This window comes from Dipteris shenzhenensis, chromosome 27 (genome assembly GCF_047967505.1).
Source record: "Dipteris shenzhenensis isolate YYH24624 ecotype China chromosome 27, Dip_SZ_1.0, whole genome shotgun sequence".
NCBI classification, from domain to species: Eukaryota; Viridiplantae; Streptophyta; class Polypodiopsida; order Gleicheniales; family Dipteridaceae; genus Dipteris; species Dipteris shenzhenensis.
In genome coordinates, this window is record NC_141622.1 from 3,111,229 (window position 1) to 3,128,828 (window position 17,600).

The 17,600-nt window shown below is 44.5% G+C and overlaps 1 protein-coding gene across 1 annotated transcript in view; it reads left to right on the top strand.

The window, feature by feature from the left end:
* The window catches only part of LOC147883742 (Transducin/WD40 repeat-like superfamily protein), a 164,860-nt gene extending 150,094 nt beyond the window's left edge, over positions 1–14,766 (top strand). Inside the window, exons 22-24 of the mRNA XM_087399171.1 lie at positions 11,554–12,994; positions 13,082–13,276; positions 13,803–14,766. Coding sequence (XP_087255297.1) covers positions 11,554–12,994; positions 13,082–13,276; positions 13,803–14,276 — 2,110 coding nt within the window. The 3' untranslated portion in view covers positions 14,277–14,766. The remainder of the gene's footprint in view (positions 1–11,553; positions 12,995–13,081; positions 13,277–13,802) is intronic.
* The last annotated feature ends 2,834 nt before the right edge of the window (positions 14,767–17,600 follow it).

The following is a 17,600-nucleotide window of genomic DNA, read 5'->3' on the forward strand; positions in this document are numbered from 1 at the left end:
AGAGAATTACGTGTTCTTCAGTTTCTACCCTCTATGCATGTCATAGGAGATACATGTGGCTGCTCTCTCCAAGCTTCAGTCTCCACCCCAAGGCAGGGGACCTAGTGTGAATCACTTGCTTTGAAGCTCCTATGTATATTCGAGTTTGATCTGCATCAGTAGTACTTAAACTCAACTTGTCGGGAGCCATTTTCCACTTCCTATAAAAAGTATACCTCATATGAAATCTCTCCATGGTCAATACAAGAGAGAAAGAGAGAAAACAATGGGAGAGTCATAAGTGCTCCTCAAATCTACTATCAAAGAGAAAACAGTCAACTAATGAACATATGCCATGCATGAGCTGGGTAAGGAATATCTGTATCCGTTGGAATGTTGAGAGAAAATTTTCAAACCAATGGCATAGAGCAAGCTTTTGATAGTGCCTTTAGAGAAAAGGGGTACCTCCACAAATGATTCTTTTGAATCATTCCAAATCTCACACAAGCTAGGTCTCCAAGGGTGAGCTAATCTGAAGGAGGCCACTTCTCTGGGCAAGTGCATCGAGCTAGAATGGGCCCTCACTTTGAGTGCTTGGAGTACAATGAGGAAAATATGCATGATTTAGTTGTTTGATTGACGCTCTATTTGATGCCCCCAAAAATGTTTCTACAACGATAGCATGCTTGCCTCACCTTGGGATCTGTGTGAGGTTAGGCTCTACACTCAGAATGCCTTATCTCCTCATTTGTGAAGGCTGACACACACATGCGTATGCACATTCTTCCATGTGGTCAATAGTGCCCAATAACAAACCCAATAAAAAGGAAGCATATCCTTGCCTCGCAGGATGAAAACCAAACAGCTTGAAATTCTTGTCAAAGGAAGCACTGGAGAAACAAGCTGAAGCCATTGCTGTAGGAAACACAAGAAATTATGAGACTCTGGGCAATGAGGCATAGACTCGCATATAGACAGACATCATCGACAAGTGGCAAGAGCAATATGGCAACGAGCTAAGATCTGGGAAGAACCCCAAGCGTAACCCGCCATTGTCGAAGAGGGAATTTGGAAGCCTAGGCCCTAGAGGCAGCAAAACCTCATACAAAGATGCAACCACTCACTTTTTTTTTGTTGTGAAATCCATATTTGTTTATATTACAAGCAGCAGTTCCCAAAGAGAGAACTTGCCAATACAAACCATCAAAAGTTTTCAATATAAGACAAGTAGATAGAGGAATCTATCTGAGGAGCATTGAGGCATTCATAAAAAGATTGCCTTAGTGACATCAGGAAATAGGAAAACTTAGAAAAAGTGGAGTCTCCAAAGACACTATGATTTATGTCCTTCCATAGAGTCCAAAGGCCCCAATGTCGAACCCATGCGATGAAAAGATGAAAGTCCATCTTGGGTGGATAGATGCCAAATATCTTGAAGAGCTTGCCAAAGGAAGCAGTAGGGAATCTGGCTTGGAGATACTATTGTAAAAGAAGCAAAAAGCCACTGAAAGTCCAGCCTGGGTGAATAGATGCCAAATATCTTAAAGAGCTTGCCAAAGGAATTAGTAGAGAATCTGGCTTGGAGACGTTGTTGTAAAAGAAGTAGAAAGTCATGAGTGACAAGGCAGTGACAAAAGAGATGGATCGAGGATTCCCTAGGAGCCAGACATCTATGACAAATAGCAGGAGCAATATGTCATCATGCTAGGAGTTGACCAAATGGAATAACCCTTGACATCCCCTGCCATAGAAACACATGTTGGCGAAGAGGCAATTTACAGCTCCAAAGCTGTGGCAATCTTTTGCATCACCTCTTGGCACAACGATTCGTATACCAAATCTGATTTCCCTAATCTGAAATTAAAGGTGGAGGCATCAAAACCTTATATAAACTGGCCACCATTGTATTAGCCAATGGCAGAGGACGAGTGCTTGAATTGTGACAATGTAGTGCCCAATCCGTGAGACAATAAGGGAGTTAGAACCTTGAGACGATAAGAGAGCTCTAACTCCATAGAAAGTAATTTGACGCTCTTACGGCCATGCTTGGGTGGACATAAAAGATTGAGTATCCTTCTTGCCAAACATCATTAGAGGCAAGAAGAACTGCATGTAAGTCAATATATGACAAGTATACATCATAGTCTATGTACTGAGTTTGCAGACAATCATAAAAGGATTGTTGCAAACACACACACACACACACATTTCTTTGGTAAAAGACATTTTGCATTAGGAAAGCATCTACATTCATAGCTATCCCAGAGTGGGACAGCTACTACTGATAACTGAAAACAGTAATAAAAAACTTCCAACTGGGCCTGAGGAAGTTCTCCAAAGGAATGAGCATCCCATAGAGACCGAAGCAAAGAAGCTCGAAAGTATGGGAAGACATTCACTATAGAGTGCTCATACAGTCGAATGGTATGAGCACTATACAATGACCAAAGAGCCCAATGTCGACACACTTTTTTATTTTTGTGAAAGTTCATTAAGAAGAATGTACGTTCATAGCTGCCCCAAAGCGAGACAGCTACACACACACACACACACACACACACACACCTCTACAATGGCATGTGGGTGTGTGTCTTTTGGGAACACAGGCTATGAACTATGGATGTAGTTCATTGGTCCACGCTTAAGGTGGTTACGCTTAATTTAAAATTTCTGGATTGGTAGGTAGGGACTAGATAAACCCTGCCATGACTTTATATCATTGGCAGGGTCAGAGTTACAAGGTGCCATGTGATTTGCCATAACCTTATATACATCTACCAATGAAGAATGGGATGGCTGTGAAGTTCCATCATGTCGTTGATCAGTATCATCACTCCACTCACTTCAGAGCAGCCGATCAAGTGAGACGTCTAACCTATGCATGTGTAACGGTTAATTTGATCAGACGCACATGTCAGTGCCACATAGTAGGAGGCTACAACCGTAGCTTTTTTGTGAAGCGCTAGGTGGCTTCTCCCTCACACCTCTCACTCGTCGTTCAAATCTGGTAGATATGGTCTGGACTCATTGAGCAGCTTAGCTGTTTCAGTTCAATGCATGCATCCGATGCATTTAGCTAGTAATTGACATTTTCATAATGCAGCAATTCATTGTGTGTTTGCGTCCTATTTTATGTGTGTATTTGTGTGGAGGGCATCATAATCTTCGGAGCCTCCACACTGCTTATTTTTTGTCATCGTGTTAGAGTGCACTGAGAGCTAGACCTGTGAAGACCTCTTATAGGCAGTCTTCACGTCTCATCTGCACACACACGTACTTGCAAAACTTGGGGCAGATAGAAACTGTTGCAAAGCTTGTAATTCAGAGCTGTAGCTCAAACAGGTCTTCAGCTGCAACGAGGTGTACCCGTGGTGGTGTAGTCCACAACTCTATGTCAGGGAGACTCTAAAGTCACAACATAGAAGCTGAATCTGCTGACAAGTAAATAAATAGCATTAAGTAGCAGTGAAATCTCAGAGGTGATCACAAACGTCAAATGACATTGACCTGCAAGCAAACTCAAGTGCAGGTTCTCCATTTCATTTCATTATCGTTGCTGCATATCATAAAGATTAAGGCAGTCTTATCCGCTCCAAGCAATGCGCATTTGCATTGAGTATAATACAAGTAATTATGACTTACAGCACAACAGCAGCACATGTAGAGCAAAGAGCATGAAGCATTTGGATAGCATGGGGCGGAGACACTGAGAGGCTGCAAGGGTAGTTCATGCAGATCTTCCGTTGGAAATAGACTCCCTCCACTTTTCTCAGGAGGAAATGTTGTCATGGCTTTGGACTGGTAACTGTAACTATGACAAAGTTGATCTAACCCCACTCGGAGACTTACAAGTAATTTTGCAGAATTACAAATCTTTAGAAAACTCTATACCATATTGATGCAATTGTCGATTGGATTCTTTGTCCATGGGAAAATGCGAAACAAGAGTAAACATACATATGGGCCACAAGGACAATTTTTGAATCATACAAACAATCTTCAAGCCATCAACACAATGCACTCACACATATTAGTTCCTAGGGAGTGTAGGAAAGGAAAGGGTATATTTGGATAAGGGCAGTTTTAGGGCTGCAAGTGGGCTAAACGCCCCATAGCGCACAGGCATGGCAAAGATAGAGTGTCACCATAGCCCAAGTGGTCTCCCGTGGTATTGTAGCTCTTGTAGACAAGCACTAGCCACGGGTCCATTACAATTTCAAAAGCAATGATATACTCTATGATGCCTTGTCTATAATATGAAGCATTCAGATTTTCAAGTGTTGACATGGAAGAAACGCCTCTGTATGTCAACTCATAGTACCCATTTCAAGCAGCATAGCCATGAATTCAGATCCTAGATAAGTAGGGATCTTGAGGGACCTGTATCTCAAAATTTCTTGATTTGTAAATGTCAAGTTCAAGGTCTCTCACTCAATGAAAGAAAGTAGTTATCAACATTGGGGACGTCTACCCGTGTCCGCGCTCGGGCAGACGTAAGGTTGCTCATCCTCCTATTGTGAATCTTTCTACTAGTATCAAAGCCCTCAATATCCCAAAATTCCTGATGCTAGCCAAGGAGTGCTCAGAGGATCAATGTTAGCGGAAAAACATAATACCATGTCTTAGGGGCTTAGCACATGGGAAGAAATAGGATGGGAATGGGAAAAGGTGGCCCCAGGTGGTCCCATGCATATTTCTATCATCCTATTCCTATCCCCCCATCTAACAAAAAAGAACTAGGGATGGGTTTAGGTGGAAGAGGACACATGGCATCATTTCAATTGTTTAGGAGGTGGGGACCATGTGGGGACAATGACACATATCATCCTTCCATGTTTTTGAATCCCTAAAGAAGGGAACCCATTCTGGTTGCCAAGGTCTAGAGGCCATGGTCCAAGATGGGAGAAAAAGTGGCTACTCCCATTCTACATCCATCGTAGACCAAGTGGTCTAGGATGGGAGTAATGATGACAAAAAGATTCCAATCCTAAACCCATGCTAGCCCCATCCATGTGCTAAGGCCCTCAGTGTTGCTTTGTTTTTTATTTTTAGAGATCAGGGAGACACATCCAAAAGTGCATAGTTTGGATGGTAGAGACATCAAACAACTCATGCCATTGTGGGAGATTAAGCATAAAAAGGGATAGATTGCACCTTGGGCACCAAATGGACTAGGGGATGAGTATGGGTTCATCCCTTCACTTATGGCTATACTTAGTTGGGGATTTCCTTGCATGCTGTATGATATTGAATAGACAATTTGACAATGAGAGAGGCAAAGTTGAATGATATAATGGCCCTAAATGATCACAATTAGCACATGCAGCTAAACATCCTTGCAAGGCACTATCTAATAGGGGCCCCTTGTTTAGTAGGCATCCTTACTTAGGGGAAAAACAAGTAGTTTGGGTCTATATGTATCTATATATTATTCTCTATTGTTTATTTTGATATAGAAAATATATTTCCTTGTTGCTCTCAAAGTCTAATGGGTGCATGTGAGCACTAAGGAGTGAAGGAAAACCCCATTATGATTTGTAGGATCCTTCCTTGCAAGAGAATTAATATTATTTTGTGTCTCGGCTTTGTCTACATTCCTTTGAATTGTTATTATAACGCTTGTGAATGGGGTTTGCTTTTGGTACATCAAAGCAATGCACTTCAAAGTAGAAAGGAAAATACATATCTTGAAGTTTTTCCCTTGATTTTTCCTCGTAGTTAATTATTTCCTATTTCTTGGGTGTTCTTACAAATAGTGACTAGATTCAAATGTAGAGATGCCGACAGCTCAACACATAAGCTTAACTTGTAAAAGGTTCTTATTAAGCAACTCAACGTGAACAAAGTGTTGGAATTATAGCCATAATTCATGGGAGTGACCAATGTATGACTAATAAGTGGGTTAGGGGCACTTTTCCCTCATTTAGAGGTTTTTTTTCCTAACCATAGTTAGTGGGTTGGTTAGGTTTTGTCACTAAGACAAAACCCCCAATCTTGTAAGCTTTCTTATCTTTTTCTATTCAACTGTGTGTTGCTCTCATGCTCTCTCACTCTTGCTCTCCTGGTCTCACCTCTTCCTCTCTCCGTTCTTACATTTGGTATCAAAGCTTGACAATGCTTTAGCTACTCGTTAGCCGTACAGCCTATACGCAGCATGCGGTTCCGTATTGCACATCTCTGCATTGTAGATCTGGGTCGATGATATTCAAACCCCCTTCTCTTTATGAAGAATCAAGGTCTCCCAAGCCACCCTAGCTGTAACATCAGTTGTGCCATCTAGACCACTCCATAAAAAGTTTCCTACAGGCCTCTTAAGCTGAGTGATACAATCCCTAGAGTGGCACCAACAAGAGCATACAAACCATACTGTGGCTAGAAGAACCTGGTTAACCACCACCACCCTGGAGGCCAAGTCAAGTTTGGCTGAGCTCCAGAAAAGGAGCTTTCTTCTGATGCTTTCCAACACCGGAGCAAACTGTTGTGAGGGAGAGATGCCCACCCCAACCTGGCAGCCCAAATATCTGACGGAGAAGCCCCTCTGTACCCAAGTGAAGCCAATATCATTACCCCAATCCGGGGTGTCATCCTCGCAAATCCAAAAACCACTGGATTTATGCCAATTAATGTGTGCACCTGCAGCCGTGCAAAACAAATCCAAGGCTGTCCGGAAGGAAGTGAGTGTTCTGGGGGAGGCATCCAAAAAAACAGCCGTGTCATCTGCCAACTCACTATCCAGGAGCTCTTCTTCCCGGCGGATAGGAAGCCTCAGCCCATAAATATCAGCTTGAGATCTAATGTAGATACTCATAGCTTCCGCCACAAATAGAAAAAGAAACGGGGCAAGAGGACATCCCTGGCGGACGGATCCGGAAATCTGAAACCTGTCCCCTCTTACCCCCCCAATGAGCAACTGGCTATGGGCTGATCTGTAGAGAGAGGATACTCCTCTAATCCATGCATCTGAAAAACCAAAGCGAGATAGAGTACCCTCTAAAAAATCCCAGTCTACTCTGTAATAAGCTTTCTCAAAGTCCAAGAGTAGAATGGCCAATCTTTGGCGGCTCTGCATGGCCCATTCTGAGGCCTCCCAAAATGAGAAAATATTATCAAAAATACTTCTGCCATGCACAAACCCTGTCTGCGTGTCATGAATCAAATATGGAAGAAAAACCTGTAGCCGCAGACTGATGGCTTTCGCCAGAATCTTGTAAAAAGTGCCCAAAAGAGTGATGGGTCTCCATTGAGATACAAGATTCCTATTACCCCTTTCCTTGGGGATGAGATGAATGAGACCATCTGTAAGTGAGTCCGGCATCTCACCAGAGTCCCACACACCCTGCAAGGCTGATGTAACGTGATCACCAATTTGCTCCCAAAAAGTAATAAAAAAGGAGGGGGTAAGTCCATCTGAACCTGGGCACTTGCCCTTGTGAAGGGCAAGTAATGCAGTCTTGAATTTTGCATTGGTGAAAGGTGCATCCAGAGAAACATACATCTCATCCTTCACCAATACAGGGATACACTGCCAAATAACCTCTCTGGCATCATCAATGGCATGTGTGCCTGGATCTGCAGTAAGAAGGGATGCAAAAAAATCTGAAGCTACACGCATGATAGCATCAGGATCTGATTGTAACACCCCGTTTGAGTCAACAAGCTGCGAAACACTATCTCTACTATGTCTGGGCCCATGAGTAGAGAAAAAGTGTTTGTTGACCCTGCCACCCATCTGAATCCAAAAGGATTCCCGCGCATGAAAGGCATACTCTGCTCTCTGATCCAACAATGTCTGCAAATGAGCCCTTGCTGCAGCAAGGCGCTCCTGAATCCAAGCATCTGTGGGCCTCTTATGCTCTTCCCTCTGAAGGGAAGCTAATTGCTGGCGTATACCATTCTCACATCTGAGAATCTCACGTCTCCTAGAATGAGCGACTGTATGATAATAGTCACTAATTTTGGATAAGGCTGCAGCTACCTGAGATGGATGGACAGCTCCACCCTGTATGTGAGAAATCCAAATCTGTAAGATATCCTCGGTGAGGCTCTCCTCTGCATAAAAAGCATCCGGAATCTTGACACTGGCAGAGCGTCCTCTCCGATGAGGCTCAAGAATCTGCAACACCATTGGAAAATGATTTGAGGTGGAAACCCCAGTAGAAATGCATACAGATCCTCCTCTGTCAAGTGCCCAATCGTCTACATAAAATCTGTCAATCCGTGCATGAATGGGCATGTGTATTCTCCTGTTCGACCAAGAGTATAGGAGTGACTGTGGCATAATATGAAAGGCATCATTCAACCAAGTGTCTCTACCACTGAACTGAAAGAGAAAGGCATCCCAGGCTGCCCTCTCCAAAGAATGAATGCCACCCTGTCTGCCTCCCTTTTTGTCTGAAGGCAACTCAACCATGTTGAAGTCGCCACCAATGATCCAAGAATCTGTAATGGGGGCCCAAGAGAGTAACTCCTTCCAAAAGGAGATCCGCTCCCCTCTATTGTTGGGAGCATAAAGATTGAGAAGACCAATCTTACGCCCTCCAATCAAAATAATGATCCATTGAGCTCTAGAAGGGGAGATAATACCATGACCAGCAACCAAGTGGAGAATAGAAAGAGAGACCGAAATGCAAGTACCTCCCCTTGTGCCCATAGCAGGCGACCAGAAGATATGTCCTGAAAGCAGTTTGCCAGACTTAGAGCAATCACTGGCATCCAGTTTGTGTTCCTGGATAAAAAGGATATCAATAGCACCTCCAGTGACGCCTGGATGAAGCTGGTTCCGGATCAGCTCCCTACGGCGACGGTGTGAAACTTCGCCTAGGCCCTATATGTTCCAGCTGACTATCCTCATCGACAGGAGGATGCTGGATGGAAAGGCTTACCCGACCTAGTAGAGGAGACCAGCTTCCCCTGGGCTGAAACACTCCTGCTGAGGGCAGGAAACTCAACAGGTGAAAGGATTCCCACACTTGCTGAAAGGGAGGCCCTATCAGAAGGAATCCCAATGACCGGGACCCCTAAGGTGGAGGGCATAAACTCATCATCCATGAAAGTCGTCGAATCTGCTAGTGCCGAAAAAGAATTCCTAATAAGCAAGTCTGGCCGAGGAGTGCGAAGAAGGCCTGCACTCGTGGAAGATGGAGGAGAAGGACCTGCCAGGCCTCTACCAGCAGAACTGGAGCTGGGGGTTGAGGAGGCCTGTGGCTGGGGTGAAGAGGAATCAGGAGCCCTCATCTGCGCCTGCACTTTCTCGGTTGTCCTGACTGTGGCAGGAATAGTCTGCGGGAAAGAAGTACCTGTAGTCCCCTCGTGGTCAGAAACCAAGGGATCAGAGACCAAAGTGACTGGGGCTGGTGGATCTAAAGGCCCCTCCTGATGTGGAACTGTAGTGTCTGGGGCTGCAGCAACATCCACCTCTGGAGTCTGGAAGGCGTCTGTCTGAACAGGATCAAAAGTCTCCTCCTGAGGTAAGGGAGCCGCTCTGATAGCTCTCCATCATGGTACTGGGTGTGCTGCGGGCATTGGGTGCCCTGCTGCCCCTGGTGGTCCTAGGGTGCGCGAAGCAGGGCGCCCTGTTGCTCTTGGTGGTCCTGGAGTGCGTGGTACAGGGTGGTGGGGAGGTGCAGTCGTGGTAGTACGTGAAGGAGCCGCACCAGAAGACCTCTTGGGTCCTTTTCTCTTCCTTGGGCAGTCTCTAGCAAAGTGCCCAAGGGTCCTGCAAATCCTGCACTGGTCCTGTCTACCTGAAATCTCGACTCTCTATCGAAAGAGAGAGCCGTCTGGACGCTGAAGCATAATGTGGTCATCTGAGATGTTAGGGTCAGAGACAATGACCCTAACACGAGGCACCCCGTCTGCACTGACTGCCTCTGCCAAGGAAGAAGGCATGCCAGGAAGGGAGGGGATCTCCGTGACCACTCCGAATGTGGCTCCGATAGTGGCAAGCAGTCAATGGTAGACCTGAGGAAGACCAGGAAACCTAATGAACAGTGATGTGACCTGCCTGTCCTCCTCGACCGGATCGAAGCCCAAGGTGTAGGGCAAAAGAAAGATCCTCCTCAAACCCAAAGCCAGGGGATTAGCTTTGAGAACAAGGGTTGTGGACTCGTGGGAGTCGAAAACCACTTGGAAGAATCCACGTCCCAAAAGTCGAATATCCCTGAGGTGAGGGGCGAGGTCTCCTGGTAACGCCGCCAGCATCCAGTCTCTAGCCGGTGATCTGGAAGAAAGATGCGGGCGAAAAGTGATGTGGAGCCCTCTAATTCCACATCTTTCTTGAGCTGCTGCAGCTCGTCTTCTGAAAAAATGACGGTTCTCACGGCCGGTGGAGGTGGACGGAGATTGGCTGAATGGGGATCCATTCGCCAATCGATGTGAAAAGGCCGATTCCAACACTGAAAAAGCTCCATCCGTGAAACTACTGCCCAAGACGCCCTGAATGCGGGCGCAAGAAGAAGGAGAAAGAGAGGGTAGGAGAGAGGGGAAGGGAAGGGAAAGAGAGGGGCAGGAAGAAGGAGAAAGAGAGGGGAGGAGAGAGGGGAGACGGAGGTAGGCTGAGGGGGAGGCGTGGGGAGCTGAGTTAGGAAGGAAGGGGGTGGGGAGGGAGAGGGAGGAGGTTTTTTTTTTTTTTTCCCCGGGGGGGTCACCTTGGGGGGGAGAGCAGCGGGGGGGGAGAGCGTGGGGGAAGGAGGGGGGCAGGGGAGGAGAAGGGGGCGGGGGGGCTGGCGGGGGAGAGGGAGGGCGGAGGAGAAGGGGGCAGTGGGGAGGGGGAGAGCAGCGGGGGGGGAGAGGGAGGACGAGGGAGGGGGCCGGGGGAGGAGAAGGGGGCGGGGGGGCTGGCGGGGGAGAGGGAGGTCAGAGGAGAAGGGGGCAGCGGGGAGGGGGGCAGCGGGGGAGGGGAGAGGAGAAAGGGGCAGCGGGGAGGGGGGCAGCGGGGGGGGGGGGGGGCTGGCGAGGGAGAGGGATGACGGGGGAGGGGACGGGGGAGGAGAAGGGGGGCGGGGGGGCTGACGGTTGGGGGAGACGTTGGGCGGGGAGGGAGAGGTAGGGGGTAGCGGGGGGGGGGGGAGAGGGAGGGCGGGGAGGAGGAAGGGGAGAGGGAGGGTGAGGGAGGAGGGAGAGGGGGCTGGCAAGAGGGGAGGGAGAGGAGGAGCAGCGAGGGGGGGAGAGGGGGGGGCAGCGAGGGAGAGGGAGAGGGGGCTGGCTGAGAGAGGGAGAGGGAGAGGGGGGGGCAGTAGCTCACGGGGAGGAGCAGCAGCTCATGGCGGTCTCTCTTTCTCTTTTTGAAAGGTTTTGGGTTGAGGACACCTGAGAAAAGATTTTGGGTTGAAAGATTTGGGTTGAGGATACCTTTAAAAAATAGTGTGTAGTGTTCCACTTCACGATGATCTCACCTTGATGCGGAGAGGGGGAGAGAGAGAGAGAGAGAGAGAGAGAGAGAGAGAAGAGAGAGGGGAGCAGGCGGGGCGAATGGATATAGGGTGTCTGTTGGTTGGGGGCAGTTTGGAATGTTCAGCTCTAAGCACCTTGTTTGTTGATTAATGTACATCTGGCTGTGATACGTATTTTTTGCAGATATGGTCAGTTTGATCGTGCAAAGGAGACATTTGAGGTTGTCCATGACTTTGAGAGTTTATTGGGTCTTTTTATCTGCCACTTGAATCCAAGTGCTCTTCGGCGTCTTTCTCAAAAATTGGAAGAGACAGGCTTTGATCCAGAGCTCCAGCGCCAATGTGCCAAAATATTAAGTGTGCGCTCCACTAGTTGGGGCCAGGGGACAGTATTGGCAAACTTTGCGGCAGACAGCATGCTACCAAAGGGGCCGGAATGGGGAGGAGGAAATTGGCAGATTAAAACTTCCATGGAGGTGACAAGTGTACCTGAGTGGGAGCTTTCCAATGAAGTGACGGCCTACATGAAAACACCCAATGAACCAATACCCACGATTATTCCTGATCACTTGGGAGTCTATCTAGGCACATTAAAAGGAAGAGGGACTGTAGTAGAAGTCAAGGCAAACTCTTTGGTCAAGAAACTCGTTTCTGTGAATAATGAGAATGAGGTGGGAGATATGTTAAAGAATATGACAAAACCAGAAATCTCTAAGGGTTCTGAAGCGGGAATTTCAAGGGGAGCACCGGGGTCTGGTTTGCATGAACTAATGCGCACCACTGAAGGTGTAGGTCCAAAGGACGAGCAGGCCAAGGCCGAAGAGGAGTTTAAAAACTATGGAATGAATGACAGCAGTGATGAGGAAGATGAGGTAACACAAAAGAAAAAAATAAAGTTTGTGATTAATCCTGCCAAAGGCACTGCTGTGGATGTGAGCAAAGTTAAAGAGGCTACACAGCAGTTGAGGCTTGGTCCTGTTGGTTTGGCTCCCCCTTTGGAAAGAACAAGGAGTGCTGTTCCAGATCTTTTAACCCTTACTGGAGCTCCTGCGACAACGTTGGCTCCAACAATGATTATGCCTGGAGGATCACAGCAAGTACCGACAATGGTGATGGGAATGGGAGTAACAGCAGGACCCATTCCAGAGGATTTCTTTCAAAACACCACATCCGCGATTAGAACTCTTGCTTCCTTTCAGCCTGGAACAGCTATTCCACATGGTGCTGGGTTTCCTTCATCTCAAACTGGGACACCCACTGAGACATCTATATGGCCTCCTGGAACAGCAGCCCCTTATCAATCATCTAAATCAGGGATGAATGATGACTTTGGGATTCCAGGTGGTGGGGTTCCTTCACAGGTAGGACAGATGGATCCATTTGCTGGTGGAGTGCCCCCGAATGGAGCAGAATTTGTACAGCATAGTTTCCCCAATACTGGTGCCTTTCCATTGCCTGAGAGTGCCAGAGTTCCTGTGCCTGGTGACTCAGGATTTTTGCCAACTACTGGTGGTCCTGGGGGAACCGGCACAACAGCAGAAACCTCCCTCTCTGATCTTACAGCAATTGTGGGAAAGCCTCCACAGCGCCCTAGCTCACCTCCCATTGTCGTGCGTCCTGGACAGGTTGTTGCTTTGTGCTAGGTTGTATGTTGAATGAATTGATAAATGTGGGAATATCTTATAGTTACTTTGGTTGCCCCATTTTGACAGGTCCCTCGAGGAGCACCCGCATCAAGATGCTTCAAGGCAGGGGTAGCACATCTAGAGCAGAATCAGCTTGCAGATGCAATGGCTTGTTTGGATGAGGCTTTCCTGGCTCTGGCGAAAGACCAGTCACTTGGTCATGACATCAGAGCACAAGCAACAATCTGTGCACAATATAAGATTGCCATTCTGCTCCTTCAGGTGTGCCCATGAATTTCTGACTTTTTCCTGGACAGCAATTTCATCTTTTGAAAAAGTTAAGTCGGCTCAAAAACAAGGCTAATGCAACATGCAAACAAAAAGTTCATCTTTGTGACCGTAAAACTGCATGTTTGTAACCTTCAATCTATGCATACACTTGTAATATGAAAAGCAGCAAACATCAAAATAGTGATTTTATAAGACTATGAAATAATATATCTATATACCAATTATTTTTTGGAAATGACTGGATTTGGATGTTTCATTGGACTATGTTCAAGGCAGTTCAGCCAGAGTGAGATTTTCTAAGTTCTTGAGTGTACTGTTTGAAGAAATATTTATGCATGGGTGCTTCAGTGCATTCCCTCCGTGACGATCAGCATTGTCTGGCATCCATGTGCTGTCCCGTTAAATGTTAAGACATTTTTTATATGTGAAAATGGCTTATTCATGCAATTTTTTTCCCCATTACTGCTAGCAACACAATTCATTGCAGTGTGTTGAACTCTGCCTTTTTTTTTTGCAGGAGATTTTGCGTCTGCAAAAAGTGCAAGGGCCAAATGCAGTAAGTGCTAAGGATGAGATGTCTAGGCTTGCCCGTCATCTGAGTACTCTTCCTCTCTTGGCAAAACATCGAATTATTTGCATCAGAACAGCTATAAAAAGGAATATGGATGTGCAAAATTATGCTTTTGCAAAGTCTATGCTTGACCTGCTTCTCACTAAAGCCCCATCAAATAAGCAAGATGAACTAAGGAGCTTGATTAATATATGCGTCCAGAGGGGGTTGACTGACAGGTCAATTGACCCGACAGAGGATCCTTCAGAGTTCTGTGCTGCTACACTTGCAAGGCTTCCCACCATTGGTCATGATGCTTGTGATATATGCAGCTCAAAGTTTTCAGCATTGGCGTCTCCTGGCTGCATTATATGTGGAATGGGGACTACCCACAGATCTGATGCAGTGTCTGGAGGAGCTGTTGCATCTCCATTTGCATGAGTATTAGCTGATGTTGTCATGTACTGCCTGCTTGGGGCTACATACCTGTCAACTGATGTCTTCTATGGCAAGATGTGAACACATAAGAATCAGCTTTGCCTATTAACATTTTATCATGCAAGAATGGAGTTTTTAGTTTCTGAAGGCTCTGTATCACTAGCAAGGGCTTCCAAGGCAAAAAGAAATAGTTAGCAGTCAATATCTTTGGCATAAACGTATTTGTGGTGAGTAACAGCAACTACAGTGTACTCCTTGGGAAGTAAATCTTCGTGAGTATTGAGCCGTATATTGTGCCAAATCCTAAATTATGTCAATCTACAGCAGTTTATGGTCATGGGGGGAGTATTGTTTCCATTCTCACAGGATAGGAATACTCCCTCAGCAGCACATCAGCGATCTGTGTATAAGATAATGAGTCGCTAATATATGCACAGAGTCTATTGCTCATGATTTCATCATGTATTTTTTCTATGGACTAGGTTGAATCTCCATTTGTACCTTTCGTGACTCTCAAGAACATGTGTCTCAGCCTTGTTCTCACAAAATATCAACTTTTCAGCTCATGGAACAAATAGATGATTGAGTGTTGGGAACAGGTACATGAAATACGACGTACTGAATGTCTTGCTTTGTGCTTTCCTTTTAGTTTTTCCATAAAGTTATTAAAACTGTGTGTGTTAGAAATTTTTTATTTTATAACACGTTCTAAAATCCACTATTGAATTACACTTTCTAATCTTTAAGTGTAAACACATTCTAGTTCTTATTTAAGCATTCCCTTTTGTTCACACTTGAATATTTAGTGCATATACACATTCCCTTTTCATAAGGTTGGCAAGATGTTTTATCCATCGCTTTAATTAGTTGCCTTTGTGTGTTTTTGGTTCAAACAATTTGAGCTCTTTTTCATCTAAGTTTTTAGGCCTTGTCCCTATCTTTGACATTTGATTATCAAAGCCTTAAGAGATAGACATCGTTTTTCAACAATAGGACCATCACATTGGAAGATCCAGTAGGAAAAGAACTGCTGCATCGCATCAATGGAATGAAAAATACATTGGGCCACATATGTTCGTCTTTTAGGTAAAATTCGCCGAGCCATCTTGAAGTGGGTCATTGATTCCAAAGAGCCATTACACATCAAATCAAGCTCTACAATTATCTTGTGAACTTGTAGAGGTGAAGCCAATGGGATTGCAAAAGCTATGTTAGAAGATTTAGCTTCTAAACTTTGTCAAAGGGTTGAAAGACTTGGACATTACTTGGAGACTTGGAGGCTAAACAAGTGTGGAATACTAGTAGATTATAGAATACTCTAGTAAATAAATATTTACATTTTCATGTGTGGATGTATGTGTTTGTATGGTTTATGCATGCATGGATGTAGATATTTGTATGTGTGGATGTATGTATGTATGCGTGAATTATGCTCATACAAAAAAATTGTCAAATTGTCACCAGCAATGCTTGCAAGAGCATAATGCATAAATTGTTTATAGTAGATTGTTTTTGTAGACTGCATTGTTATTTCTCATGTTGTCTTTGTAGTTGCCTTTATTTATGGTCTTCATGTTGTTCCATAGAGTGCTTGAATGTTTGCTAGTCCATCAAATGCAGGTTGTTTTTAATACACTATTTTTGGTACATTGTTTATTGAAGAGCGTTTTTTGTAGACTAGATTGTTTGTTGAATATTATGCTTTGAAATGTTTTTAATAGATCGTTTTTTGTATATTGTTATTGAATACTATGCTTTGGAAGACCTCTTGGATTCACAAAAACTCTATCTTTGCAATATTGTTTTCTTGAAATCAATAAGACGTTGCTTGTTCACACAATTTTCTCAACCTCAAGGGATCTGAGAATTATTCTTGAGAATTATTCCTTAGGTGTGTGCATAATAAAATATAATTGTAAGATTGACAAATAGATGGTGATTGCATTTTGTTAATGAAAGAAAATGACAACAAATACTAAAGGCTGTGACATGTGTTGTGAGAGAGAGAGAGAGAGAGAGAGAGAGAGAGAGAGAGAGCAGTGTAGAGTGTGACACAAGATTGCTCCCAAAGGTAGTGTGTTATAATTCATCTCCATAGAGATAGATATATAGGTGAGGCCATAGGTCGAGAATAGGCGACTATACATAGCTCCAACACCCTTGCTCAAACTAGGGCCTCTAGTTGCAGATGGAAAAACCCTTAAGGAGTTTAAGGGAAAAAAACTAATCCCCTATGGTACAAACTGTTGAAATATCTTACAATGTTTATCATAAGCCACAAATTACAAAATACATATTTGTGATGCATGTAATGATGCATGAGAATTACAGCATCCAAGTTCATTGAAGCAACTCCACGTTGACCACTCCAAGTTCATGTGTATATTGCATGGTAGGGTACTGCAATATGTTTCATTAAAGCATGCATTATGGAGCACTGTTAGGCATAGATAATGCGTGTGGAAGAAGGCACAGACCACTATCCGGCAATAATCAATAATAAATAATGAAGCATACATTATCTCGTGCTGTTAGGCATGGATAATGCATGTGAAAGGTGCGGACCATTGTTCGACATGTATTCATAGCATAATTTGATTCAGCTAAGTGCTCATGCAAACTTGCATGCAAGTGTAAACAAAATTGATTGTGATAAAGAAAAGCATGTGTTCATCATTGAAGTAAATTTGACCTTCAAAACAATACTAAACATTTGGCAAGTTCCATTCCATAGCAAAATTCAATTCCTTGAAGTGAATCTCGATCTACTTGTTAGCAAAATATGAAAGAGTAATGGCATCCAAAAAGATATTGAGCACTCAAGAAAACTTGTATGTGCTCCATCTTATTCATCCAAGTACTTTGCAAACCTGCATGCATTTCATAGCATAATGTGATTCATACAAGTGCTTGCACGATCCTATATGCACTTAAAAGCATGATATAATGTCCATGGGACACGTTTCCAAAGCTTAAGATAAACCCCCCTAAGACTTTATAGCATAATGCAATCTATCTAAGTCTTGACACAAACCTTGATGTGTAAATATGTGTAGTATAATTGTTAATAGAATGAGACTTATGTAACCAGCATGTGCTCCAAATCATGAAACCAATTTACTCAAGTACTTTTGCAATCATGTTTATGCATTATAGTGTAATGTGATTCATAGAAGGGATAGCATAAAACTATATGCAATTCTAAACATGACATGGTTGCGAATACAATAAAACACACACACTTGTGTATGCTCTAAAAAATATGATTGCAGACTTGCGTGCCTTTCAAAAATAACATGGTGGAGCATGACAAAGGAAAACACATTG